Raw genomic sequence first — 27,986 nt, forward strand, 5'->3', positions numbered from 1 at the left:
GGGGGGGGGGGGGTTGAAACCATACTTTGATTTCATGGATGCTCAGAGCTTGCATCCATAGCTCTGTCTATGAATTTGAGTGTTATTACATTTCTCAAACCCTATCCCTCTGCATTTTATTAAAACAAGTGATGGGTGGCCGCTTTGTTGTTGTTTCATGTAAACTGCAGATTGCCTCTGATGTGGGAAGGCCAGTCAGTCATCCAGCATGATCACTGATGTAGCCTTAAATCATTTAAGGGGGGGGGGCACGTGCCTCAATAGGCCACGGATAGCCTGTGCTAAGAATCACCGCCTGCCCTGCCATCATGAGATACAATAACATTCCAGAGCTGCGTAGTTGAGAGATTAGGGAAACCACCACGGGCATAGCCCCATAACACCCTACTCTTTAATCTGTCTGTCACAGTAGCGAACACTTGCAGCTGGGCATGAGTGAGAATGCAGAGCGATGGTTTACCCCAAATTTAACTCTCCTGTTTTAGTTATCACATGGACCACTTTTTTTCCACATGTGTATTGGTAGGCAGGTGTAGGAATAATTTGCCTAAGTGTGTGATGATGATGATGACAATAGGAATAGAAACACACCGCATGAGAAGACAATTACCTAGCAAGCTAATTTAGTTAGCCATTTCAGTAAATGCAGATTATCATGGTGCGCAGCAAGTCAAGTTCAAGGGAAACCCACCACCAGCTACATACAGTACGTACGCACCATGCAGTCCCCGCTGCTTTTTCTATCAATGGCTTTGCCACCGACATGTAATGCTGGACACAGCAATATTTTAGATGGCTTTCGTAAAATAAAAATGTTTTTGTCGACATAGGTAATAATATAGTAAACAAGTAAGAGAGGACTAGTACTGTAACGTTAGCTCGATGCTATTTGGCAAAGGGCCCCAACTCACCATCCCTGCTTTTCGCGCATCCACGAGCTAGTGGTGGAATGATTGTTGACAACCTCTCTCGCAGTATGTCAAACCAACATACAGCTAGCGAACTAAGCAAGGTATGTGTTCAAATGGAAAATTACATTTGTTAGGTAGTTAGCATACCTTGCTTAGTTCGATAGTGGTGTGTTCAGCTAGCTAAACCGACGAAAACAACACAGCTCCCTGCGCCCCGTCCCTAATCGTAACAGACAGAAATAGCTGGCAAACTAACCTCGTTACCGTCCTCTCCTACACCGTGTCCAGTCTTTTCCTTTTCTCCTTTGTGTCTGAATCCGTGTCTTTCCATAGGGATGTTTCTATATTTATCTCGAAATAATTTACGGTCCGTCTTTTCTATTATTTCCCTCCCTGTCGATGGACATGCATTAACGTGTAGCTACCGCTAGACTGACATCTCGGAATTCACTTCCTATTCCTATCTCATTTGCATATGATTCCCCTTATTCTATTGGGTTACAAACGCAGATACGTAATTTCTCTGACGTATTTTCCCCATCTCTTACACAGCGCGGCTCCAGTTTCTTTACAGCGATTGGCTAAAGAAAATTAATATAATTGTATCCCCCAAAATATATTCAGGAAAATAACACGCTTTACATATTCATCCGTAATTTAATATATAGCTAGCTCAATGATCACAACCTATTGCTGAAACGTGTGGAGCGTCGTGCGTCAATGTATAAACCAATATAATTGGGTCTCATATAATCCATTTCATTGATCAAATGATCAATAGCATACAGTCTTTCTTAGAATGTGCAAGAAGCATGAGGATGCCTCCAAACAACAGTTATGTTACATTAATACATTCCCTTTTAGAAAAAAATCGGAGCACTTTGTTCAGATAACCTACACATTTCAGCTGAATATGTAAAGACTTGTCTTACAAATCCTTTCTTATTCCTTCAAGCAATAACTAGCATGCTGCCCATGCTAAAACGTGCTTTTGGGCACTATAGAGTCCTCTATCTATCTCTATGGTTTGACCATAGCCACAATATGTTCTATTTAATTGGGAAAAACGTCCACTAGGAAGCGATACAACTCAAAATGTGGACATCAAACCCCCCAGGTCCAGATCTGCAGAGGGAAGGGTAAAGGTACCCACTATAAAGGGTAAATTAGTTACATATAGCGAAAAATGTTAACCTACCATTGTTCATATACTATAGCCAGACTTCAACAACATAGTAAGTTCTCTGAGTACATATGTCTATTCCAAAGTGTTTGTAAAAAATATATATAAAGTGAAACACAAATGTTAACACAAATTTTACAGTACAAGGTTTAGGGATCTACCCCAGCCTCCGACGCGCCCACCCGCGCATTAATCCATGGAACCCGCTAATTTAGAACCCGCCTACCTTCCCTGTCAATCTCAGCCGGGAAACTAGCGGTATCACCGTATTATATTATCCATCTGGTCTACTCTCGGAAAGAGTGGGGAATTCTCGAGAAATCAACATGAAACGTCACGGGTTTTTGTGCCCTTTGACATTTATTTGCGCTTGTGTCCTTACCGCTGCCGTCTGCTCAGTGAAAGGTGAGTCCCGTTTATTTAGTTGGTTAACTCATCCAACCCTATCGCAAGAATCTACTGTTAAAGTCTAATCCTTCAAAGGGACAATCCGGAATTCAAACAATAACAAAGCGACTGACCCGCTACTTGTTTTGGTAAACAGCTGAAAGATGTGGCTTGAGAAATATAACCACTCTCAAATTCACAGATAGACTAACCATCCATGAGGACTGACCATCCATGAGATCAGAATGATAGTTTTAACCATGTTTTGACGCTATAGACCTACAGTGTATATTTACATTGACTTAGTTTACAAACATTGGAGTAAAACAAGCTTATATTTTGGGCTCTGATGAAGTTCATGAAGCATTTATAAATTATATTCTTCAATAATCAATGGCTATATGTCATTAATTTAACAGATCAAAAAAATGGATGTATTAACTCCAGATTGTCCCTTTAACGTGTAAGGACTTTATATGTTACATTCAGAGGTAGTCTGGCTCTGGCAGCCAAAACAGCCAAAGACTCCAGCTAAGGTTCTAGAAACATAAAGCCCTCTACTCTCGTATTAGATACAAATTATTTTACAAACATAAAGTATACACTTACTGTACAGTACACTGTTTCAACCAACAGTATTCTTGAGTTACAACAAGTTTCTGGCATCCTTCTTCCATTACATACCTACTGGTTACTCACATTCACTATTCAGGTGACTATTTTTCACTGTAAAAGAACTAAGCAAAGTAACTCTCTGTAGGCCAACACTTCATTAATGCCAGATATAACTGCTGATTTTGCCTGTCACTCATGTCCAACTCTCTTGTGTTGACTGCTCTGGCCCATACCTCTTGCATCAGACATTTACAACACAATGTCCCAACTTTTCACCTGTAGGTCTTAGTGAAAAGGTTAAATGTCACAGGAGCTGGACATCCAAATGTGGGCTGGATGATCAAATCAAATGTATTTATAAAGCTCTTCTTACATCAGCTGATATCTCAAAGTGCTGTACAGAAACCCAGCCTAAAACTCCATAGAAAGGCCAAAACCTAGGAAGAAACCTAAAGAGGAACCAGGCTATGAGGGGTGGCCAGTCCTCTTCTGGCTGTGGCGGGTGAAGATTATAACAGAGCATGGCCAAGGTGTTCAAATGTTCATAAATTACCTGCATGGTCAAATAATAATAATCACAGTAGTTGTCGAGGGTGCAACAGGTCAGCACCTCAAGAGTAAATGTCAGTTGGCTTTTCATAGCCGATCATTGAGAGTATCTCTACCGCTCCTGCTGTCTCTAGAGAGTTGAAAACAGCAGGTCTGGGACAGCTATCACGTCCGGTGAACAGGTCAGGTTTCCATAGCCGCAGGCAGGACAGTTGAAACTGGAGCAGCAGCACGGCCAGGTGGACTGGCCGAGTCATCACGCAAGGAGTCATCACGCCATGGTCCTAGGGGGTCAGGTCCTCTGAGAGAGAGAAAGAAAGAAAGAATTAGAGAGAGCTTAAATTCACACTGGACACCAGATAAGGGGCGGCAGGTTAGTGGTTAGAGTGTTGGACTAGTAACCGGAAGGTTGCGAGTTCAAACCCCCGAGCTGACAAGGTACAAATCTGTCGTCCTGCCCTGAACAGGCAGTTAACCCACTGTTCCTAGGCTGTCATTGAAAATAAGAATTTGTTCTTAACTGACTTGCCTGGTTAAATAAAGGTAAAATAAAAATCTTATTTAAAAATAAGACAGGAGAAATACTCCAGATATAACGACACAAACTACTGCAGCATAAATACTGGAGGCTGAGACAGGAGGGGTCAGGAGACACTGTGGCCCCATCCGATGATACCCCTGGACAGGGCCAAACAGGCAGGATATAACCCCACCCACTTTGCCAAAGCACAGCCCCCACACCACTAGAGGGATATCTTTAACCACCATCCTGAGACAAGGCCGAGTATAGCCCACAAAGATCGCCGCCACGGCACAACCCAAGGGGGGCGCCAACCCAGACAGGAACACCACGTCAGTGACTCAACCCACTCAAGTGACGCACCCCACCTAGGGACGGCATGGAAGAGTACCAGTAAGCCAGTGACTCAGCCCCTGTAATAGGTTTAGAGGCAGAGAATCCCAGTGGAGAGAGAGGAACCGGCCAGGCAGAGACAGCAAGGGATAAACGTAATGCGAGGGAAAAAAGTTATTGGCACACTCTTTTAGATCGGGAAACAGTCATTTTCTTGTCATTACTTTTTTTTGTAGTCAGGTCTGTAAAATGAAGGGATGTCAGTTTCTATGATCAATTATTAATTTATAATTTAACTCATCATGAATAAAATTTGCATTGCTCAGCTAAGAATTACATTTAAAGTGTGCTTTCAGTCAAGTGATTTTCTTTCTCACTTACTCAAATACACTTTTCAAGCTCTGCTTTCATTTAATTGTGTAAATCATATTTTAAATATTTATCACGTATCACCACTGAAAATATATCACTAGAGCTTAGATAGTGAAGATTGCTACTCTTTGCCTCAGACAATTCCTCGATCCAATCCAGAGGGCTGTACCTCTCTCAAATGGTCTAGGTGAGTGCAGTTGTTCAGACCATGGTTCTAGTGATGACAACCCCCATAAACCTAAAAGATCATCAAAGTTGGTGCTTCAAAAGTGTGAAGGGTATTATTTCAGTCCTGTCTGCTATTTGTAGAGTCAATGTAGATAATTGAACGCCTGACTCAGACATATTGTTGCCATGTGATTTTTGATGATAGACTTTCAACCCTGTACTTAAATGTAAAGATATGGTTAGCAGCACAGTCTTATGTTTATTGTCTACGATCACAACCAGTGATTCCTGTAAGAGGCATGTTGTTTACTCTAAATCATTGTAGGTTGAAAAGGAAGAAGAGGAACCACACTTAATGTCCATTTTCTTTTTGGAGAACAGAAATGTATTTTTGTTACTCAACCCACCCCAATGCACACACAGAAGGGTTGGAAGCACAGGGTCAGCCACTGCGCAGCACCCCTGGAGCAGATGGCAACTAGGATATTCAATTCTCACCAGATTTTTACTGTCGGGCCTGTGATTCTACCCGGCAACCCTCCACTTGCTATCTACAACCTAAAAGGGTTCTTCAACTGTCCCCATAGAACTGTTTAAAGAACCCTTTTTGGTTCCAGGTAGAACCCATTTGGTTCCAGGTAGAACCCATTTTCATTCCATGTAGAACCCTTTACACAAAGGATTCTACATGGAACCCAAAAGAGTTCTACCTTTTTTTTTCTAAGAGTGTACAGGTGTATGGCTACTGTAATGAAAGGTCTACCTGTAAGCTTAGGCAACAATGTGCTCAATTATATCCGCATCACTGTACAACAAAACATATGTTTATTTGCAACATCTCTTGGAATACTTATAATGCAGAGATTTTCAGATTATCTTCAGAGAATTTAGAGAACCAGTTTCACTTTGGTGATAGAATGAGCTCTGTATAGTCACTCTTATTTGTGCACCAGGAATTTTTATCTCGACCACCTGTTCATGTTGTGTGTTGATAGGTTTAGGTGGTATACCTGGCTCAAGCCCCCTGACCCTCGACACACCTAAGTCGCATTCCACTGCTTACACATTGTCAGATCTTACAACATCTGTATAGGTATGTTACCTATCAGATAACCACATCCATCTGTCAGTCGATGACACAGTCAATGAAGTGTCCTGGCACGCAGAAACCATTGGTTGATGCATGCAACGTCTGAGCAGTGGAACGCGACCCTAGTGTTGTGTACAAGCATTTTGCTACATCCGCAATAACATCTGCTAAATATGTGTATGTGACCAATAAAATTTGATTTTATGTGTTTTGTAAGTGTTGGTCATTCCTGAAATGAGGAAAATGGGAATCCACTTCGAGGTACCTATCCCTGGTCTGTTTATAATCTAGGGAATCCTGCATTCTTTTAGTTTGGAAGACAAACACATTCGGTTAGTGAAGTAAAGCACAGGGGGAGGTGAGAATGAAATGCACAGTCCATTTAACATGTCTGTCTGGACCCAGAGCAATAATCTGTGGCTAGTTCCCATGACAGACTGTTAACATACTGTAGCTGACCAGCCTGCACTCAAGTTTAGGTTCTGGGTTCCAAGATTGATCTTTCGCTGTGTTTAAATGTGTTTCTTAGTATCCAAGCAGCAGGAAAAGCAGAACATAAGTTATTTTGCACCCACGCACTTCATTGTTATTGCAGGTGTAGCGAAATGCTTGTACACAACACGAGGGTCACGTTCCACTTGAATAGCTGACAGTTGGTGAAAGAAACTGAAACGGGTTGATACCATTGATGTTTTATTGTCATGAACCATAAACTCAAAGACAGGTGTCACTTCTGTTCCCCTTTCCATCCCCTCACTTTCCTGAGTGTAATCAGCAGAGGAATTTTTGGGTTCTAGGTAGAACCCTTTTTGGGTTCGTCAGAGCAGTGGAACGCTCTGTGGAAAGGGTTCTACATGGAACCCAAATGTGTTCTACCTGGAACCAAAAATGGTTCTCCTATGGGGTCAGTCAAAGAACCCTTTAAGGTTCTAGATAGCAACTTTTTTTATATAGGAATCTCCACAAAATCATGAAATGCCTTTAACTTGAAATGCCTGGTACACTTTCAACACAACACTTTCTCTCACCCCTTTGTCAGCTCCTCAAAGGAAGTGTTTTAACCCTGGTGTTCTACCAACCGACAACGTGTCTGTTGTCGGTTGGTAGTAAAGCCAGTATGCTCACTACAAAAGGTTGACTGAGGCTGTAAAACCCACTGATTAATATTTATTTTACCTTTTATTTAACTAGGCAAGAACAAATTCTTATTTTCAATGACAGCCTAGGAACAGTGGGTTAACTGCCTGTTCAGGGGCAGAACGACAGATTTGTACCTTGTCAGCTCGGGGATTTGAACTTGTAACCTTTCGGTTACTAGTCCAACACTCTAAGGCTACCCTGCCGCCCCAATAGAACAGCCCAGGTGAATGGTGAGATGAGTGAGATCCCCAGCATGCAGCCCTCTACATTACATAGACCTGGGTATCTAAAATACTTAGTAATTACATTGTACCAAGAGGGTAAGTACATCAAGTATACCTGTAACTCTATAATAAGCTACTTAGCAATACTTGACAGGGAGCACACCAACTATTTTTCTCTGGCAGGGAGCTTGTTCATGATTGTCAACTCTAATGACCATTCTCAGCTCACCTCTTCAAACTCCTGTATGTCATTGAACCTACCCATTGTAAAGCAACTATGATTCTGTTTTATATGCTGGTATGTCATGGAGGACTGTAAGGTCACTCTTGGCTTAGTGGAACCATAAAACCACCTGTCTCCCTCTGGATGTTTCTGTCCTCTCCTTCCTGTGCTCTGTGAGTCAGCACTTAGGCCCTCTATGACCTCCCAGCTAACATGGGCCCTCAGCATCACCACATCTCCTTTGTGTTCATGGAGGGAAACGACTCTCGTTAGAGTGCCAGTGCCTGTATTCACAAAGTGTCTCAGAGTAGGAGTGCTGACCTAATATCAGGTCTTCCCTGCCTGTGTCATCTTAGTCATTATGATCTGAAAGCATATACTGACCCTAAGAGCAGCACTCCTACTGTGAGATGCTTTGTGAATACAGGGCCAGGAGTCCAGGGACGTCCCTTATCAACCCTCCAACTTTTCATGCTGTGATGTAAGATATGCTTGATCACATGTAATGGAGAGGCCATTGAGGTGAGGTATAACTGCCTTTTGACACAGAGATTGTCAAACTGTCTAAAACATGGCAGGTGCATGGAGGCTCCATATCGTGCCTTTATGTGGCCACCCTGTGACACTCCTCTCTCTCACCTCATTTTATTCTCTTCCCCCCTCTCTCCCTCTCTTTACCACTGTCTCTACCCCCCTTTCCACGTCTCTCTCTCTCGCTCCCCCTCTTCCAGGAGATTACTGTGAAGTGAATCTCTGCCATAACGGAGGGACGTGTGTGACCGGGGTGGGGGAGGACCCATTCATCTGTATCTGTGCTGATGCTTTTACTGGAGACACCTGCCACCTCAATGAGACTGGTAAGGAGGAGTAGAGCTAGCCAAATATGGTCAAGGCAAGTCAATGAGACAGGTAAGGAGGAGTAGAGCTAGCCAAATATGGTCAAGGCAGGTCAATGAGACTGGTAAGGAGGAGTAGAGCTAGCCAAATATGGTCAAGGCAGGTCAATGAGACAGGTAAGGAGGAGTAGAGCTAGCCAAATATGGTCAAGGCAGGTCAATGAGACTGGTAAGGAGGAGTAGAGCTAGCCAAATATGGTCATGGCAGGTCAATGAGACTGGTAAGGAGGAGTAGTACTAGCCAAATATGGTCAAGGCAGGTCAATGAGACTGGTAAGGAGGAGTAGAGCTATCCAAATATGGTCAAGGCAGGTCAATGAGACTGGTAAGGAGGAGTAGCGCTAGCCAAATATGGTCAAGGCAGGTCGATGAGACTGGTAAGGAGGAGTAGAGCTAGCCAAATATGGTCAAGGCAGGTCGATGAGACTGGTAAGGAGAAGTAGAGCTAGCCAAATATGGTCAAGGCAGGTCAATGAGACTGGTAAGGAGCAGTAAAGCTAGCCAAATATGGTCAAGACAGGTCAATGAGACTGGTAAGGAGGAGTAGAGTTAGCCAAATATGGTAAAGGCAGGTGGACGTATTTAAAAAGCTTTGAGTTTCAAATGGGACAATTCAATATACTCTGTATACTGAGATTTTGGTCTTGTCACTTCATTTTTAGAAGCAAAGCTAATTTCTTGGACTGGCACCCAGGCGCTGGCTTCCATTTCTGTTTGTTAAACCTGACTGTTTTTCATTAAATTAAAGCATATTCTTGATTTTTTTCCTTGAGTGTATCCGGTCTTTATAATTGGTCAATCCTACCTTAGGTCCCTGCATTCCCAACCCCTGCAGGAATGATGGGTCGTGTGAGGTCATCACTCCGACCAGACGAGGAGATGTGTTCAGCGAGTACGTGTGTAAATGCCAGCCTGGCTTCGAGGGCGTGCACTGCCAGATCAGTAAGTTCCTTACTTGTGACTGTACCTGTCCTAATTCGCCCTGCCGACCCGGGCTTTCCTTCCTTCAAGTAATCCCAGATCTGAATTGGTTGGTTGGATTGGTGAAAGTAATAGGGAAGTAGCCGAACATGGCCAACATGTCTGTGCTACTCAGCGTTTCCCCTAGATTGTTGTCTTAAGACACATTTTTAAATCGGAAACAATTAATGCCAAATTGTTGTAGGTGAGGAGAACCAGAGCTTGGCTTGGGTAGGGTCCACTACCCCAATCCTAACTTCCACCATTCCGGTCAAAACAACAAACTGACAGACTGAATGGTGTGTCATGGCAGGTCGTGTTGAGGCATTATTAACATTAATGGGTGTAAAAGTTGGAAACGCCGGAGACATTTTCCACTCTGTGCATGAGTGTAAGAAAGCATTGTGGTGAGCTCATGATTCATGAAAGACTTTCATTCAGCTCGTTGGAGAGCTGTTAGCTAATGAGGAAATGGCAACCCAGCCAAGCGTCTTAGAGTGAAAAAGCGTTTTTCAGCCATGTTGACTAAATGCAGCATGACTGGGTGAATCGTGGATATGAATCTCCTTTTAATCTCCTGCTTGGAAGGCATAAGATGTTCAGTGTGATCTCCTGCTTGGAAGGCATAAGATGTTCAGTGTGATCTCCTGCTTGGAAGGCATAAGATGTTCAGTGTGATCTCCGCTTTTGAAGAAGTTGTGATTTAGCTCTTTAACCTTCACTGGGGGTCCAATCTGGTCCGTACTTTAAAAATGTTTTTGTTTTTTTAAATATGTGAGTAGTAAAGAAAAGACATTAGCAGACCCTCACATCATTACCAGACACTCACATCATTAGCAGACACTCACATCATTAGCAGACACTCACATCATTACCAGACACTCATATCGTTAGCAGACACTCACATCATTAGCAGACACTCACATCATTAGCAGACACTCACATCATTAGCAGACACTCACATCATTAGCAGACACTCACATCATTAGCAGACACTCACATCATTACCAGACACTCACATCATTAGCAGACACTCACATCATTAGCAGACACTCACATCATTAGCAGACACTCACATCATTACCAGACACTCACATCATTACCAGACACTCACATCATTAGCAGACACTCACATCATTAGCAGACACTCACATCATTACCAGACACTCATATCGTTAGCAGACACTCACATCATTAGCAGACACTCATATCATTAGCAGACACTCACATCATTAGCAGACACTCATATCATTAGCAGACACTCATATCGTTAGCAGAGACTCATATAATTTGCAGACACTCACATCATTAGCAGACACTCACATCATTAGCAGACACTCACATCATTACCAGACACTCACATCATTAGCAAATCAAATCAAATGTATTTATATAGCCCTTCGTACATCAGCTGATATCTCAAAGTGCTGTACAGAAACCCAGCCTAAAACCCCAAACAGCAAGCAATGCAGGTGTAGAAGCACGGTGGCTAGGAAAAACTCCCTAGAAAGGCCAAAACCTAGGAAGAAACCTAGAGAGGAACCAGGCTATGTGGGGTGGCCAGTCCTCTTCTGGCTGTGCCGGGTGGAGATTATAACAAAACATGGTCAAGATGTTCAAATGTTCATAAATGACCAGCATGGTCGAATAATAATGAGGCAGAATAGTTGAAACTGGAGCAGCAGCACAGTCAGGTGGACTGGGGACAGCAAGGAGTCATCATGTCAGGTATTCCTGGGGCATTAGCAGACACTCACATCATTAGCAGACACTCATTTCATTAGCAGACACTCATATCGTTAGCAGACACTCATATCGTTAGCAGAGACTCATATCATTTGCAGACACTCATATCCAAAGGAACATTTAGTAAGTGCTTACATGGAGCAGAATGGATTAAAACAACTGTATTATCCACATGATATAGAAATGTCCCTTTGGCTTCACACTATGACATAACAGTAACATGACATTAAAGGGGCAATCTGTATTAAATACATCCATCTTTAGACTTTTAAAATGAATTATACATACCCATTTCTCATGAGTTTAGATCAACTGTCGTACCCTAGTAGAACCCCAAATATAAACTTGTTTTACTCCTTTGTTTGTAAACAATGTAATTGCAGTCAAAAACTGTATAGCCTAAAAGCATTGTTAAAACTATCATTTTGAGATCATGTATGGACAGTCCTTGTATCCATAGCTCTGTCCATGAATTAGTAATATGTTGATTTCTCCAGCCCCTTCCCTCAGTTGTTAACCAAAACAGCAGCTGGGTGGCTTTGTTATTGTATCGAAACTGCAGATTGCCCCTTTAAAACAGTGATGTCATTATGATGACATTTAAAACATTTATTTGGATGACAAAAACCTAAGAATGAGTGTTCTAAACCATTCTATGATGAGGAGAAGTAACTCTGCCTGCAGTGCATCCCAGGGACACACCCACAATGTGGTGAAGCGTGGGCTGCTGATGGATGGGCTTTAAATACTGTGTGTGTGTGTGTGTGTGTGTGAGAGAGAGACACACCTTTGGACACCTACTCCTTCCAGGGTTTTTCTTTATTTTTACTATTTTACTACGTTGTAGAATAATAGTGAAGACATCACAACTATGAAATAACACATATGGAATAATTTTAGTAACCAAAAAAGTGTTAAACAAATCTAAATATATTTGAGATGCTTCAAAGTAGCCACTCTTTGCCTTGATGATAGCTTTCCACACTCTTTGGCATTTTCTCAACCAGCTTTGTGAGGTAATCATGTGGAATGCATTTCAATTAACAGGTGCGCCTTGTTAAAGTTAATTTGTGGAATGTCTTTCCTTCTTAATGTGTTTGAGCCAATCAGTTGTGTTGTGACAAGGTAGGGGTGGTATTTAGAAGATAAACCTATTTAGTAAAAGACCAAGTCCATATTATGACAAGAACAGCTCAAATAAGCAAAGAGAAATGACAGTCCATCATTACTTTAAGAAATGAAGGTCAGTCAATCCGGAAAATTCCAAGAACTTTGACAGTTTCTTCAAGTGCTTTGATAAAACTGTCTCTCATGAGGACCGTCACCGGAAAGGAAGACCTCTGCTACAGAGTTAAGTTCATTAGAGTTAACTGCACCTCAGATTGCAGTGCAAGTAAATGCTTCACAGAGTTCAACTAACAGACACATCTCAACAACTGTTCAATGGAGACTGCGGGAGTCAGGTCTTCATGGTCATATTGCTGCAAAGAAACCACTGCTAAAGGACACCAATAAGAAGAAGAGACTTGCTTGGGCCAAGAAACACGAGCAATGGACATTAGATCTGTGTAAATCTGTCCTTTGGTCTGATGAGTCCAAATTTGAGATTCTTGGTTCCAACCACCGTGTCTTTGTGAGACGCAGAGTAGGTGAACTGATGATATCCGCGTGCATGGTTCCCACCGTGAAGCATGGAGGTGTAACGGTGTGGTGGTGCTTTGCTGGTGACACTGTCTGTGATTTATTTAGAATTCAAGGCACACTTAACCAGCATGGCTTCCACAATGATACCCCATCCCATCTGGGTTGCGCTTGGTGGGACTATCATTTGTTTTTCAACAGGACAATGACCCAAAACACACCTCCAGGCTGTGTAATGGCTATTTGACCAAGAAGGAGAGGGATGGAGTGACCGGTTCTCCACAATCACCCGACCTCAACCCAATTGAGATGGTTTGGGATGAGTTGGACCGCAGAGTGAAGGAAAAGCAGCCAACAACTGCTCAGCGTACTGTGTGTTGAAACTCCTTCAAGACTGTTGAAAAATCATTCCAGGTGAAGCTGGTTGAGAGAATGCCAAGAGTATGCAAAGCTGTCATCAAGGCAAAGGGTGGCTACTTCGAAGAATCTAAAATATAGAATATATTTTTATTTGTTTAACATTTTTTGTTTGTTTATGACATGATTCCATATGTGTTATTTCATAGTTGTGATGTCTTCAATATTATTCTACAATGTAGAAAGTAGTAAAAATAAAGAAAAACCTTTGAATGAGTAGGTGTGTCCAAACTTTTGCATGGTATTGTATGTAATAATGATAAACTGGTCCTGACAAAAAAATGTAATAAAGTCAAATGGAACTTGCAAAGGCAAAAAATTGGACTCACGTTGAGCATAAATCATTGGATTAATGGGGTATACAATGTCAGCTCAACAATTTCCCAATTTTAAATTCAGCCATCTTGGATATTTATGTTCAATTGTCTTTTTCTAAGTTGCATGTTTTGTGTATACAAGCTTCTACCAGGTTTTCTCTAATACCCCCCCTAGCCAGCCAGGAACTCTCCCTCTGGGGCACCTTTACAGCAATTAGCCATGGTCCACTCTAATCTCAGAAGGCTTTAGCAGAGCGAGGAGAGCTCTGCCAGTCCTGCTCTCTACACAGTAGGCCTAGCTATTGAGAGCCTCAGTGCTAGTTGGGTCAGTAGTTGCCATCTCATTAAAACAAACTGATATTCATGCATGGACTGGTACAAGACTTTTCACATTCCAGATTAGGATCTAGGAGGCTAATGCCACTATAAACTTTGTCCTTTCCATTCTTTTCCTTGGTTTGTCCAAGTTTTCCATTGAAAGTCCAGAATCTGATTGAAAAACCAGGCGCGCTGATGCGACTACAAAACTGTAGATGATTCATAGCATATTTATAACCTCTAACTGCTAGTCTGACCACCAGTGTTATTGCTGTTTGGTTGTCACCACCCACATTTGTTCTTGTTCTACCAGACGTCATAGATTGTATAGGCCTGTAGTTAGGGTGGATCCCAGTACTGTCTTGTTAGTCCAACATGGCTGAAATTCTCCTGCTTGGGTAGTGGTTGGATATACTGCTGTTTGTTATGGACCCCATTATTCTAGAATCTTCTGCCCTTCGTTCTAAGAATGGATCAAACCACTCTTGACCTTCTGTCAGTGTCCCTGTCTGTCATTGGCACAGACATGGACACATACACACATGCAGGCGTATACACACACACACACACACACACACATAGTCTAAAGATACACCTACGGCATTTAATCTACTTAATCAAGGTCAGAGATGTTATTTACTGAGTAGATTCTCAGAATGACTGGAGGGTGCGGTGCGTGTGTGTGTTTTCTGTGTATGTGCATGCCCGTGGGTGTGTTTTCTGTGTATGTGCATGCCCGTGTGTGTGTTTTCTGTGTATGTGCATGCACGTGTGTGTGTTTTCTGTGTATGTGCATGCACGTGTGTGTGTGCTTGTATTTCTCAGTGTGGGTGTGTGTGTTGTCACGCCGTTGAGCGGAATGGGTTTTAGAGTTGGGACCAATCCTCTTAGAGTTAACGGGAACAGTAGCTAAACAGAAGATGTAGTGTTAAAGTGCTGTCTGCCCCCTAGATTACAACCTGGAAGTGGCTCCCAGGGACACTTAGACTGCTACAAACACCGTTTTCAACCACTGTGTTTACTGTTTATGGTCTATTTTTAAATTCCCGGGATGAGTAGTTACAATATGAAGATGTTCTAGCTCTGTGGTTACCAAATATTTCTGTCCGATGACCCACCAAACCATTTGGGAATTTTCCTGTGACCCACGGGCACTGAATGAACGAACAAAGCAGATTTTTCGAAGGTCCACACCCTAGAACGAATCAGTAATGACTCGCTAACGGGTACCGACCCACCATTTGGGATATACTGTTTTATCTGATAACAATACTCACTTATAAAGTTCCCCCGATGCCAATGACTTTGTTGAATAATTTTTGTTGTTGTTCAATAAGAAGCAAACAGGGGATCTACCAGTGTTTTCTGTTGCACAACATTTTGCTATGGTGTAGAGTAGACTAATGAATACAGCCCAGTTTTAGTCCATGCTACTTATAATACAACTGAGCCCCCTGGTGGGGACAAGAAAGAGCTGCAGCAGTGGACAGACTACCATAGACTACTCCCAGGTCACCTAACCCTGCAGGCACAATATAGAACACACACAAAACCACAACCCTGCCCTTCACCTGTGGTAATTTATGATGCCTGGCCCCAAAGTTGCCCCCAGCTGTGCCCCTGTCATCACCGCTGTGTCTTAGAGAACACACCTGCAGAGAGGCATTATGGAGGCCCACTGGTGGTATTGTGGTTCTTCAAGGTTCACCCACCTGGCTGATTAGCCTGCATGCCAGGTAGTCTTACCACTGGGCTATATCTGACTTACCTTTGGGGTACTCTCCTGCTCAGGTCCAGGGAGGGTTTTAGATGTCAGACCCAGTGGGCAGAACTGGTTCATTCTGATGTATTTTCAATAGTTATGGTCCGGTTGTATAGAGCAAATCTAGTTATATGACCAGATAAGGGCAACAATGTTTAGTCTTTCTTGATGTCTTCCTGAAAAAAATCCATCCAGAAAAGTATTATGTGTCATTATGAAGTACCATGTCAGATTCCTATGTTAGGACAAGGTTTATTATGTGACATTATGAAGTCCCATGTCAGATTCCTATGTTAGGACAAGGTTTATTATGTGACATTATGAAGTACCATGTCAGATTCCTATGTTAGGACAAGGTTTATTATGTGACATTATGAAGTCCCATGTCAGATTCCTATGTTAGGACAAGGTGTATTATGTGTCATTATGAAGTCCCATGTCAGATTCCTATGTTAGGACAAGGTTTATTATGTGTCATTATGAAGTCCCATGTCAGATTCCTATGTTAGGACAGGGTTTATTATGATGACATACCCAACTTCTATGTAACTGTGTCTATCTCTTGTGCTTGTCCTGTCTAGATGTGAATGACTGTGAGAAGCAGCCATGTAAGAACGGTGGGATGTGTCGAGATCTGGATGGTGACTACACCTGCCTGTGCCCTTCACCCTACGTTGGAAAGCAATGCCAGCTCCGTAAGTATAGGGCAGGGGAACCGCTGCATAGGAGAGACTGAAACATGTCTACTACTCTGTGTGTTACACATTATGAACTGTCTCTCTTTGTACTTTAAGTCACAACCAGTATGTCCATATTAGAGATTATAACCTGTTTCTGTCTCCTATATAAGACAATATAACATATGTATGTCTCTGTATGTGTTTGTTCCAGGTTGTATATCTCTGATGGGGATGGAGGGAGGAGAAATCGTAGAGTCTCAGATCTCGTCCTCCTCTGTACACTATGGCATTATGGGTCTTCAGCGCTGGGGTCCAGAACTGGCCCGGCTCAACAACCAGGGCATGGTCAACGCCTGGACCGCCGCCAACCATGACAAGAACCCCTGGATGGAGGTTAGAGAACCAAGTCAGTTTAGTAAATAATCACTTGTTGTGGTAATGGTGTTCTCAAATGGGAGGTCATAACCCACTGGTGGACCGTGGCCAGCTCCTCATGGGTCCAGACTAAACTTTGGCTTGAAACATGCTTTTCTACTTGATGAAGTCACTCGATCTGGCCTCTCTATGGACATTGTCATGGAAAAGAAATGAAACACTTTTTCGATTTGTCTGAATGATGCTACACAGCTCTAGTAAAGTCTAAGCATGTAGTACACATATAAACAGCCATACACTGTACTCTCAGAAAAAAAGGTGCCATCTAGAACCTAAAAGTGTTCTTTGGCTGTCCCCATAGGAGAACCCTTTGAAGAACCATTTTTGGTTCCAGGTAGAACCCTTCTGGGTTCTATGTAGAATCCTTTCTAGCTGGAACAGAAACATTGTTCCTATGGGGACAACTGTAGAAACCTTTTGGAACCCTTTTTTCTAACAGTGTATCATCTAAATCCCAGTGGGGAGGATGATTAGTGGTTTGACCCCTGTCTGACCTCTCTCTGACCTCTGACTCTAGATCAACATGCAAAAGAAGATGCGCCTAACTGGCATCATCACCCAGGGTGCCAGTCGAATGGGCATAGCTGAGTACATTAAGGTCTTTAAAGTGTCTTCCAGCTTTGATGGTAAGACCTACACCCCCTACAGACCAGCGGGACAGAGGAAGGACAAGGTGACTTTACAATATGAGTTTACCATAGTAATATTCATTTATAGTTAGTGACTCAGTGTAAGTTCATTTAAACAGTTGTCCCATTTCCTACAGTCTTATAAAGGGTCAGATATGTTTCATCCTCTTAATGGTTAAGGTCAGAATTGTGGGAGGTTAAAGCTGTTCCTACATCTGTTCCTACTGGCATGTTTTACTTGGATCTGTACAGTTGCTCCCACATGAATGGCTGTAACAACTTGGTGACATCACTTCTGTGCCCTGTGCCACAGGTGTTTGTGGGTAACATTGATAATGACAGCACCAAGACCAACCTGTTTGACCCTCCCATCGTGGCCCAGTTCATCCGCGTCATTCCTGTGGTGTGTCGCAAGGCCTGCACCCTGCGTATGGAGCTGGTGGGCTGTGAGCTCAATGGTAAACAGACACCTCTACATGGGAAAATAGAGTGGAAAGACGACTAGACTGCATCTCAATAGTTTTAATTGACTTCCTTTCCTCCTCGTCTCCGTCTGCATCAATCTGGAAACTCAGGACAGGTGATAGAAATATGGTCTGGTCATTTGGTGTCTTGTTTTTTACATCAGATGGTAATAGGGAGATAAAGAGAGGAAGCCACTCCAGACTATTGACATGCAGCTGTAAATAAAACCCCATTCAAAATCCCAGGGACATTCAGAGTCCTCTGCCTGAACCACAAATAGACCTTGAGAAAAGTTACAAGCCCACCAAGTAAAAGGCATTAAGTTGGGTACATGCGGTCTCGTTGTGTTGACACTGTGGCTCTTCTGTCCATCTTGCTGACAGTAAGAGGGGTTGTTTAGATGTCCTAACATGAGTCTAGATTTAGTTATGTTTAGACCACATACTGTAGGGAATGGTTTGGACAGCATTCAGAGGGAGACCCATGCAGTGCAACAATGGGGACGGAGTTCCTGACAAAAGCACCACCCATACACTCACACACACTCACACACACTCACACACCATGTCCATATGTGTTTCCAGCCCCACCCTATTACTCAGTGTGTATAGAGCTACAGTTCAAATTGACTTGCTGCTAGTAAGGCTATTGGGCTTCACTCACTCTATTCCCCATTATTTTCATATTCCCCATTATTTTCCTATTCCCCATTATTTTCCTATTCCCCATTATTTTCCTATTCCCTGCCTCTTTTCCTATTCATTTCAATGCCTCCTTTATACAAATGTTATTTGTTTATTATAAATATCTGTCTGGTACTTTTCATTCCCTGCTTTCATTACTTGGTCTTATTATTGACTTTCTGTAGTGTGCCTTTACACAGGAAATAATATGGCATACCTGTCTGTCCTACACTGTTTATGTCATGCTATCTGTCCTACACTGTTTATGTCATGCTATCTGTCCTACACTGTTTATGTCATGCTATCTGTCCTACACTGTTTATGTCATGCTATCTGTCCTACACTGTTTGTCATGCTGTCTGTCCTACACTGTTTATGTAATGCTGTCTGTCCTACACTGTTTATGTCACGCTGTCTGTCCTACACTGTTTATGTCATGCTATCTGTCCTACACTGTTTATGTCGTTGTCTGTCCTACGCTGTTTATGTCATGCTATCTGTCCTACGCTGTTTATGTCATGTTGTCTGTCCTACACTGTTTGTCATGCTGTCTGTCCTACACTGTTTATGTCATGCTATCTGTCCTACACTGTTTATGGCATGTTATCTGTCCTACACTGTTTATGTCATGCTATCTGTCCTACACTGTTTATGTCATGCTATCGGTCCTACACTGTTTATGTCATGTTGTCTGTCCTACACTGTTTATGTCATGTTGTCTGTCCTACACTGTTTATGTCATGCTATCGGTCCTACACTGTTTATGTCATGTTGTCTGTCCTACACTGTTTATGTCATGTTGTCTGTCCTACACTGTTTATGTCATGCTATCTGTCCTACACTGTTTATGTCATGCTATCTGTCCTACACTGTTTGTCACGCTATCTGTACTACACTGTTTATGTCATGCTATCTGTCCTACACTGTTTATGTCATGCCATGTCATGGGGCGGCAGGGTAGCCTAGTGGTTAGAGCGTTGGACTAGTAACCGAAAGGTTGCAAGTTCGAATCCCCGAGCTGACAAGGTACAAATCTGTTGTTCTGCCCCTGAACAGGCAGTTAACCCACTGTTCCTAGGCCGTCATTGAAAATAAGAATTTGTTCTTAACTGACTTGCCTAGTTAAATAAAGGTAAAATAAAATAAAAAATAAATGCCACATGTCCTACACTGTTTGTCATGCTATCTACAGTATACTTCACTGTTTATGTCATGCTATCTGTTCTTCAATGTTTATGTCATGTTGTCTGTCCTTCGCTGTTTATGTCATGCTGTCTGTCCTACACTGTTTATGTCATGCTGTCTGTCCTACACTGTTTATGTCACGCTATCTGTCCTACACTGTTTATGTCATGATATCGGTCCCACACTGTTTATGTCGTTGTCTGTCCTACACTGTTTATGTCGTTGTCTGTCCTACACTGTTTATGTCATGCTGTCTGTCCTACACTGTTTATGTCACTCTATCTGTCCTACACTGTTTATGTCACGCTATCAGTACTACACTGTTTATGTCATGCTATCTACAGTATACTTCACTGTTTATGTCATGCTATCTGTTCTTCAATGTTTATGTCATGTTGTCTGTCCTTCGCTGTTTATGTCATGTTGTCTGTCCTACACTGTTTATGTCATGCTGTCTGTCCTACACTGTTTATGTCATGTTGTCTGTCCTACACTGTTTATGTCATGATATCAGTCCTACACTGTTTATGTCACGCTATCTGTCCTACGCTGTTTATGTCACGCTATCTGTCCTACGCTGTTTATGTCATGATATCGGTCCTACACTGTTTATGTCATGTTGTCTGTCCTTCGCTGTTTATGTCATGCTGTCTGTCCTACACTGTTTATGTCATGCTGTCTGTCCTACACTGTTTATGTCATGCTGTCTGTCCTACACTGTTTATGTCATGTTATCTGTCCTACACTGTTTATGTCACAATATCTGTCCTACACTGTTTATGTCACGCTATCTGTCCTACACTGTTTATGTCATGTTGTCTGTCCTTCGCTGTTTATGTCATGTTGTCTGTCCTTCGCTGTTTATGTCATGTTGTCTGTCCTTCGCTGTTTATGTCATGTTGTCTGTTCTTCGCTGTTTATGTCATGTTGTCTGTCCTACACTGTTTATGTCATGCTGTCTGTCCTACACTGTTTATGTCATGCTATCTGTCCGTCACTGTTTATGTCATGTTGTCAAATCAATCGATCAATCAGTAAGTGCCTAATCTACATGCCTTGAGCTGCAGTGTTGGTTGGTGGAGGGATAAATTAGGAGGACGGGCTCCTTGTAATGTACTCCACTGAGTGGGTGGTTCTCCACTTGGGTGTGATCATTGGTTTCTCTCTATTGGTTCTCTGTCTTTCACCTCCACTCCTTTCCTGTCTATCATTGTCTCTCTGCTGTTTCGTTTACAGTATATTCCAACACGACAGGTTGCTCTGAGCCAATGGGCATGAAGTCCCGCCTTGTCTCTGATGGGCAGCTCTCGGCGTCCAGTGCCTTCCGCACCTGGGGCATTGATGCCTTCACCTGGCACCCACAGTTCGCCCGGCTAGACAAACAGGGCAAGACCAACGCCTGGTCCCCCGCCACTAACAACCGCTCAGAGTGGCTACAGGTGAGACTGACTCTCCTCTTTTAAAGGGGCAATATGGATTCCAAAAACAAACCACTTGTTTTGGTAAACAGCTGAGGGATGGGGCCTGGAGAAATTTAACCACACTCAAATTCATAGACAGAGCTATGGATGCAAAGACTGAACATCCAGGAGCTCAAAAGCATATTTTTAACCATGTTTTGAAGTTAGTGTTTGCTTAAAATGATATTGTATTAAACAATGGAGTAAAACAGTATTTTGGATTCTGATGGAGTAAAGCTTCTAAACATCTATTATTTAAGAACCAATAGCTAGCTATATACACTACCATTCAAAAGTCTGGGGTCACTTAGAAATGGCCTTTGAGAAATCGGCATGGAATAGATCTGGTACAACGCTGTGTTCTACTCCCTTCACAGAATAGCGCAGACTGGCTTTAACCAGAATAGAAAGAGAGTGGGAGGCCCCGGTGCACAACTGAGCAAGAGCACAAGTACTAGCGTCTATTTTGAGAAACAGACGCCTCACAAGTCCTCAACTGGGAGCTTCATTAAATAGTACTCATTAAATAGTACTCATTAAATAGTACCCGCAATCTCTTCAGATTACCTCAACAAATTGACAACTACAATGCCAAAGGTCTGCAAAATGGAGGATTCTTTGACAAAAGCAAAGTTTGAAGACCACAATTATTATTTCAATGAAAAATCATTATTTATAACCTTGTCAACGTCTTGACTATATTTCCTATTCATTTTGCAACTCATTTCATATATGTTTTCATGGAAAACAAGGACATTTCTAAGTGACCCCAAACTTTTGAACAGTAGTGTAAGTACATGTATGTACCAATCCCACATTGCCATTTTAAACTGTCTACTTTAACAAAGGATTTCAGGTAGCCCTTTATTTTACGGTTTAGAAATGACATGGTAATTACTTGGAAGTTGGTAAAATGGTATTCATACAGTAATAACCTATGAGTTACTTGTTTGTGTCTTTAGGATGGGAACTTTTAGCTACCAGGTAGTTCCCAGTTGTGTTGAATTAGTTGTAGTACGTACCAGAGTGTATAGATTGTTACCGCATCATTTCTTAGTGAATACCAACTAAATATCAATGGAAACATTCCTTAGAGGAAGGATCACTTTCTCTTCCTAATATGATTTGTAACACAAAAAGTCATGGATCATTTTTATCATCCTTGTGGGATTCTGACATCTGTTCTTGCTTCATACTATTTTATATGATGAAACAGCTATTCAATATTGGGCACAAATTGTGTGGGAAAACAGACATCAGGGATAGGAGTCTGACATATGTTGACGTAGTATCTTTGTTTATAAACTTCACCCCGCTCACACACTTCTTATTCTGAAAAGTGAAGAGATTCCTGTGAGGGGAGTCTACCTTGTAGTAGTTGTAGGTTTTTATGACACTGACGAAGGTCAGATGGACGAAAAGTTTGAAATGGAATAAACCTTTTCCTTTTTTCACCTGAAATGAATGAATGTGAACCATCCTTCTCTTTTCTACTGTGGTTTTTCTACTGTAGCCAAGACACGTTTTGTGATTTTATTTGACCTTGGGAAAAGAGCTACTTCTTAAATACCAAAATACAGGGTTCATTGAATTGAAGGTATTATCATTAATCTGGTCTATATGTTACTGTCTTGTCCTCCATGATCCTGTCCCAGGTTGACCTGGAAAAGACCAAGCATCTGACAGGCATCATCACCCAGGGGGCCAAGGACTTTGGGGTGGTGCAGTTTGTGTCCGCCTTCAAAGTGGCCTATAGCGACGACGGACAGACCTGGAACCTGGTGAAGGATGAGAACACCAACACAGAGAAGGTCTGTGAAACACTGCTCACAACGTATTCTCATTATGACAGTCTCACATATTGGGGCTCCCCAACAAAATAAGTATTTTTCAGCCTCATAGTTCTGATACGCTTAATTGGTTTCCTTTCCTTGTCTCCTCTCCTTCATCGCCACTGATCTTATCTGTTAGATAATATAAGTCTACCCAGCCATTTCAATGTTCAGAAAGGAAAGGAGAGGACGCCATTTAAAAGTAAAGAGACACAGACATACTATAATCATTTTTACCCTATTTGATTTCGATAGTAGGGATAAGGGGTTTTGCGAACCTCTGCACAGTTTGTTTGTTGACATGAGTTGGGACCTGACTGTGTTTCCCGTGCCAATTTACGGACCCCCTCTCCGGACCCCCACCCTGTGTGTGGAGTGTATCCCCTGGTCCTCTGTGTGAATGATCTCTTTACTTCCTGTTTTGTCCCTGGCTGGAACAGTGCTAGTGACACTCACCCCTGTAGCCCCCCTCTCTGTGTGGAATAGGAGAGGCCAATCTTCACCCCCATGGGAGTGCTGCAAGCAAGGGGCTGTTTAAATTTGCATTGGGGGCCTACGCTGAATAATTCAATGACCTTCAGGGACGAATAAACAACCAATCTTTTCATTGAGTTACCCTTGACATTATGTGACGTAGCCAGGGACTTCCTCAGAGGGACTGGGAGGGGAGTTGTGTTTGGGTTGTAAGGCTGTCATCATGAATGAGGTCATAGTTCAGACCAATTTACAATCCTTGATGGGAGGCCTCAGACATTGACCTTTGACCTTTACATATTGGTTCATATTAGATCTCTCCTCCCATTCAGTAGAACCATTAAAACTGACTGTTTCAATGAATAGGGTGAATATTGAAGTTTATCTGAACAATAACTGTTACACACATGAAGTAATGTCTTAACACAGCTGGGTAGGAGATTGAACAACTGGAGTGAACCTTGAGAAGGACTCCTGCACACTGTGTATAATGCAAAAAAAGACATTTCATGAGTCCCTTTCAACATGCATATTTAAATATAGACATATTTGTTCAGGTGTAGAATTATTCACACCATACAACAGATATGGTAGTTAACTGTTGACCATTGATGTGTGTGTGTTCCCTGACATATATGGTAGTTGACCATTGATGTGTGTGTGTTCCCTGACAGATATGGTAGTTAACCATTGATGTGTGTGTTCCCTGACAGATATGGTAGTTGACCATTGATGTGTGTGTGTTCCCTGACAGATATGGTAGTTGACCATTGATGTGTGTGTTCCCTGACAGATATGGTAGTTAACCATTGATGTGTGTGTTCCCTGACAGATATGGTAGTTGACCATTGATGTGTGTGTTCCCTGACAGATATGGTAGTTAACCATTGATGTGTGTGTGTTCCCTGACATATATGGTAGTTGACCATTGATGTGTGTGTGTTCCCTGACATATATGGTAGTTGACCATTGATGTGTGTGTTCCCTGACAGATATGGTAGTTAACCATTGATGTGTGTGTTCCCTGACATATATGGGAGTTGACCATTGATGTGTGTGTGTTCCCTGACATATATGGTAGTTGACCATTGATGTGTGTGTTCCCTGACATATATGGGAGTTGACCATTGATGTGTGTGTGTTCCCTGACATATATGGTAGTTGACCATTGATGTGTGTGTGTTCCCTGACAGATATGGGAGTTGACCATTGATGTGTGTGTGTTCCCTGACATATATGGTAGTTGACCATTGATGTGTGTGTTCCCTGACATATATGGTAGTTGACCATTGATGTGTGTGTGTTCCCTGACATATATGGTAGTTAACCATTGATGTGTGTGTTCCCTGACATATATGGTAGTTAACCATTGATGTGTGTGTTCCCTGACAGATATGGTAGTTAACCATTGATGTGTGTGTGTTCCCTGACATATATGGTAGTTGACCATTGATGTGTGTGTTCCCTGACATATATGGTAGTTGACCATTGATGTGTGTGTTCCCTGACATATATGGTAGTTGACCATTGATGTGTGTGTGTTCCCTGACATATATGGTAGTTAACCATTGATGTGTGTGTGTTCCCTGACATATATGGTAGTTGACCATTGATGTGTGTGTTCCCTGACATATATGGTAGTTGACCATTGATGTGTGTGTGTTCCCTGACATATATGGTAGTTGACCATTGATGTGTGTGTTCCCTGACATATATGGTAGTTGACCATTGATGTGTGTGTTCCCTGACATATATGGTAGTTGACCATTGATGTGTGTGTGTTCCCTGACATATATGGTAGTTGACCATTGATGTGTGTGTGTTCCCTGACATATATGGGAGTTGACCATTGATGTGTGTGTGTTCCCTGACAGATACGGTAGTTGACCATTGATGTGTGTGTTCCCTGACAGATATGGTAGTTGACCATTGATGTGTGTGTTCCCTGACAGATATGGTAGTTGACCATTGATGTGTGTGTGTTCCCTGACAGATACGGTAGTTGACCATTGGTGTGTGTGTGTTCCCTGACAGATTTGGTAGTTAACCATTGACCATTGATGTATGTGTGTTCCCTGACAGATTTTCCAAGGCAACATTGACAACAACATGCATAAGAAGAACCTGTTTGAGCCTCCGTTCTACGCCCGCTACCTGCGCGTTGTGCCCTGGGAGTGGCAAGAGCGCATCACCCTGCGCATGGAGCTGCTGGGCTGTGACTACTAGAACTACATTGCCCATAATCCACCAGTGCTCCACTCAGCCCTCCACCCAGTCTCCATACTGTACCTGTCCACACTGGAATCAGTCACACCTTCCTCTGTACCAGGACATAGAAATCTAATGTATAGAATGTACATTGGGAAAATGTGTCAGGTTCTAACGTTCCAGAACTTTGCATCAATAGAATATGCTCCAGATTAAGTCTGCTCTACAGCTTGTATTTCTACAAATATTTTTCAGATTTTTTATTCTCCAGCTAAAACTGATCAATTCCAATTGGTTTTTGATCCTTTCCACAGTGACTGTGGCACAGTGTCAATTCTAAATATATGGGCTCTCACATTCTCTTTGAAGAATTAGGGTATGTCTGAAATGACAGCCTATTCCCAATGTAGTGCATCATTTTGACCTATTGGCAGTACATGTGCTGTGGTCGGACAAACCCTTCCCCCAGCTCTGCCAGTTCCAACACGTTCCAAACACTCACAGTTCTGTGTGATGTCACTTTGCCAGCCGACCTAGCAGCTGCTTGTCCCACCATGCTCTTTGACATTATGTATCCAGGGTGAGAGCCTTCTATTTACAGCAGTGGTATTCAGAGTCAGGGTCGCCAAATAAAAATAACATCCTATCCCAGTCGGCGTGGACTTAAAGACCTAAAAAATGAAGAGTAGCCAACAGATTATTGTATGGGACAATATACGTTTTTGAGAAAGATTGGTTCTCTTAATTTTTATAAGAGAGATGACAAGACAATGAATTGAAAGTTATTTGTTGATGTAAGTTGTGTTTTTAGATTTGGGTTGGGGTCACCAGAAATTCTGCTGAAAAAAAAATAGGTTCCCTGCTGAAAAAGTTTGAATACCACTGATTTAACACAGGAGGTTGGTGGCACCTTAATTGGGGAGGACGGGCTCGTAGTAATGGCTGTCGCAGAATTAATGGAATTGTATCAAACACATGGTTTCTATGTGTTTGATGCCATCCCATTCGCTCCATTCCAGCCATTATTATGAGTTGTCTTCCCCTCAGCAGCCTCCACTGTGATTTACAGTAAACAAAAGGCTCTGTCGAGGACCACAAAAAAGCAGCTTGCAGTCCTGATGTGGCCCCCAGACCTGGAGTTAAAGACCCCTGGTCTACCATAATATAGATGTGATTGTATCGAAGGGAGAGTAGACACGTCAGCTGGTCGATATGAGCACTTAGTAGTATATTGAAGCAGGGCCTGTGTGCAATATACTTTTTGGGAAATAGCTGGACATAATAAATGAACACATTTGTTAACTGACAATGGAATTATTGTACTGTACATTACCTATACTGTATATTAAGGAAGGACATTTGTTTTTTAAAGTTAAACTAAAAGCTGCAAAGGATTGTTCAGTATGATGGTGTACCTTTCACACTTGATCCATGACTTAAGTTTTTTTTCCAATTTAGCAGATTTGCTTATGTTCTAATAATAATCTTGCATTCCAAGTCGGCCGAAAACTGCTTTTTCCCCATTTAGCAGAAATGAAATCGTACAGACAAGAGACAAGTAGAAATGATTGAGTGAGTAGAAATGATTAGACTCTGTTGTGGTTTGAATGTTTTCTTTTTAAGAAGTCCAATATGTTGGTCTTCAACAGACGTCACTAATTAAAACACGTTGAACAACATTCTGCGTTAAACATTTTGATTGAAAAGAATGTCCATTACATAAGACATTGCATGGGTAAACATTGATATCAGTCTTACAGTAATAGCATCAACTTAGTTAGAAGCACAAAAAGTGTCCCTTTGTAATTTCGCCCTTCTGCCTAACTCTCAGTGACAGGCATATTCTCTCTCTCTTTATCTCTCGCTCTTGCTCTCTCTCTCATTTCTCTTTGTCCCTCTACTACTTCCCCTTCTCCTTTTCCCTCCCTCTCTCTCCCTCCCACTGTTTCTTCCTCTTCAATTTGTGACCATGCCACTGCCAGGACGTTACAGAGCAGAACTTTGTGTTCCCCCTAGTTCTGCAGTGGCGCCCCATTCTCCTGCCTGACCTGTCTGATCATACTGTCAGGACGGGCGTGTCGTGGATAGCAGGACAGAAAAAAGTTGATTTTTACCTGATTATTAATTGACATCATGGGGGCTGTGTATGTTAGTGCATATAAT

At 42.2% G+C, this 27,986-nt stretch overlaps 2 protein-coding genes across 3 annotated transcripts in view; one reads left to right on the forward strand and one right to left on the reverse strand.

Moving 5' to 3' along the window:
- LOC149983119 (monoacylglycerol lipase ABHD2) overlaps positions 1-2,262 on the reverse strand; it is a 28,963-nt gene extending 26,701 nt beyond the window's left edge. The window contains exon 1 of the mRNA XM_090239039.1: positions 1,168-2,262. The gene's annotated coding sequence lies outside the window, so the exon portion shown is untranslated. The remainder of the gene's footprint in view (positions 1-1,167) is intronic.
- LOC110506821 (lactadherin) lies at positions 2,254-27,502 on the forward strand. 2 transcript variants are annotated; one of them, XM_090239037.1, is made up of 10 exons: positions 2,254-2,499; positions 8,447-8,572; positions 9,422-9,553; positions 16,354-16,467; positions 16,664-16,845; positions 17,405-17,560; positions 17,830-17,974; positions 21,086-21,288; positions 22,965-23,120; positions 25,698-27,502. In XM_090239037.1, exons 1-10 carry the CDS (start codon positions 2,421-2,423, stop codon positions 25,839-25,841), a joined length of 1,437 nt encoding a protein of 478 aa, XP_090095163.1. In that variant the 5' UTR covers positions 2,254-2,420; the 3' UTR covers positions 25,842-27,502. The 2 variants fall into 2 exon arrangements, with proteins under 2 accessions (XP_090095163.1, XP_090095164.1); XM_090239038.1 differs by having other exon boundaries at positions 2,321-2,499; positions 21,104-21,288.
- The last annotated feature ends 484 nt before the right edge of the window (positions 27,503-27,986 follow it).

Source organism: Oncorhynchus mykiss, chromosome 6 (assembly GCF_057628025.1).
Source record: "Oncorhynchus mykiss isolate SJ-2025 chromosome 6, ASM5762802v1, whole genome shotgun sequence".
Lineage (NCBI taxonomy): Eukaryota > Metazoa > Chordata > Actinopteri > Salmoniformes > Salmonidae > Oncorhynchus > Oncorhynchus mykiss.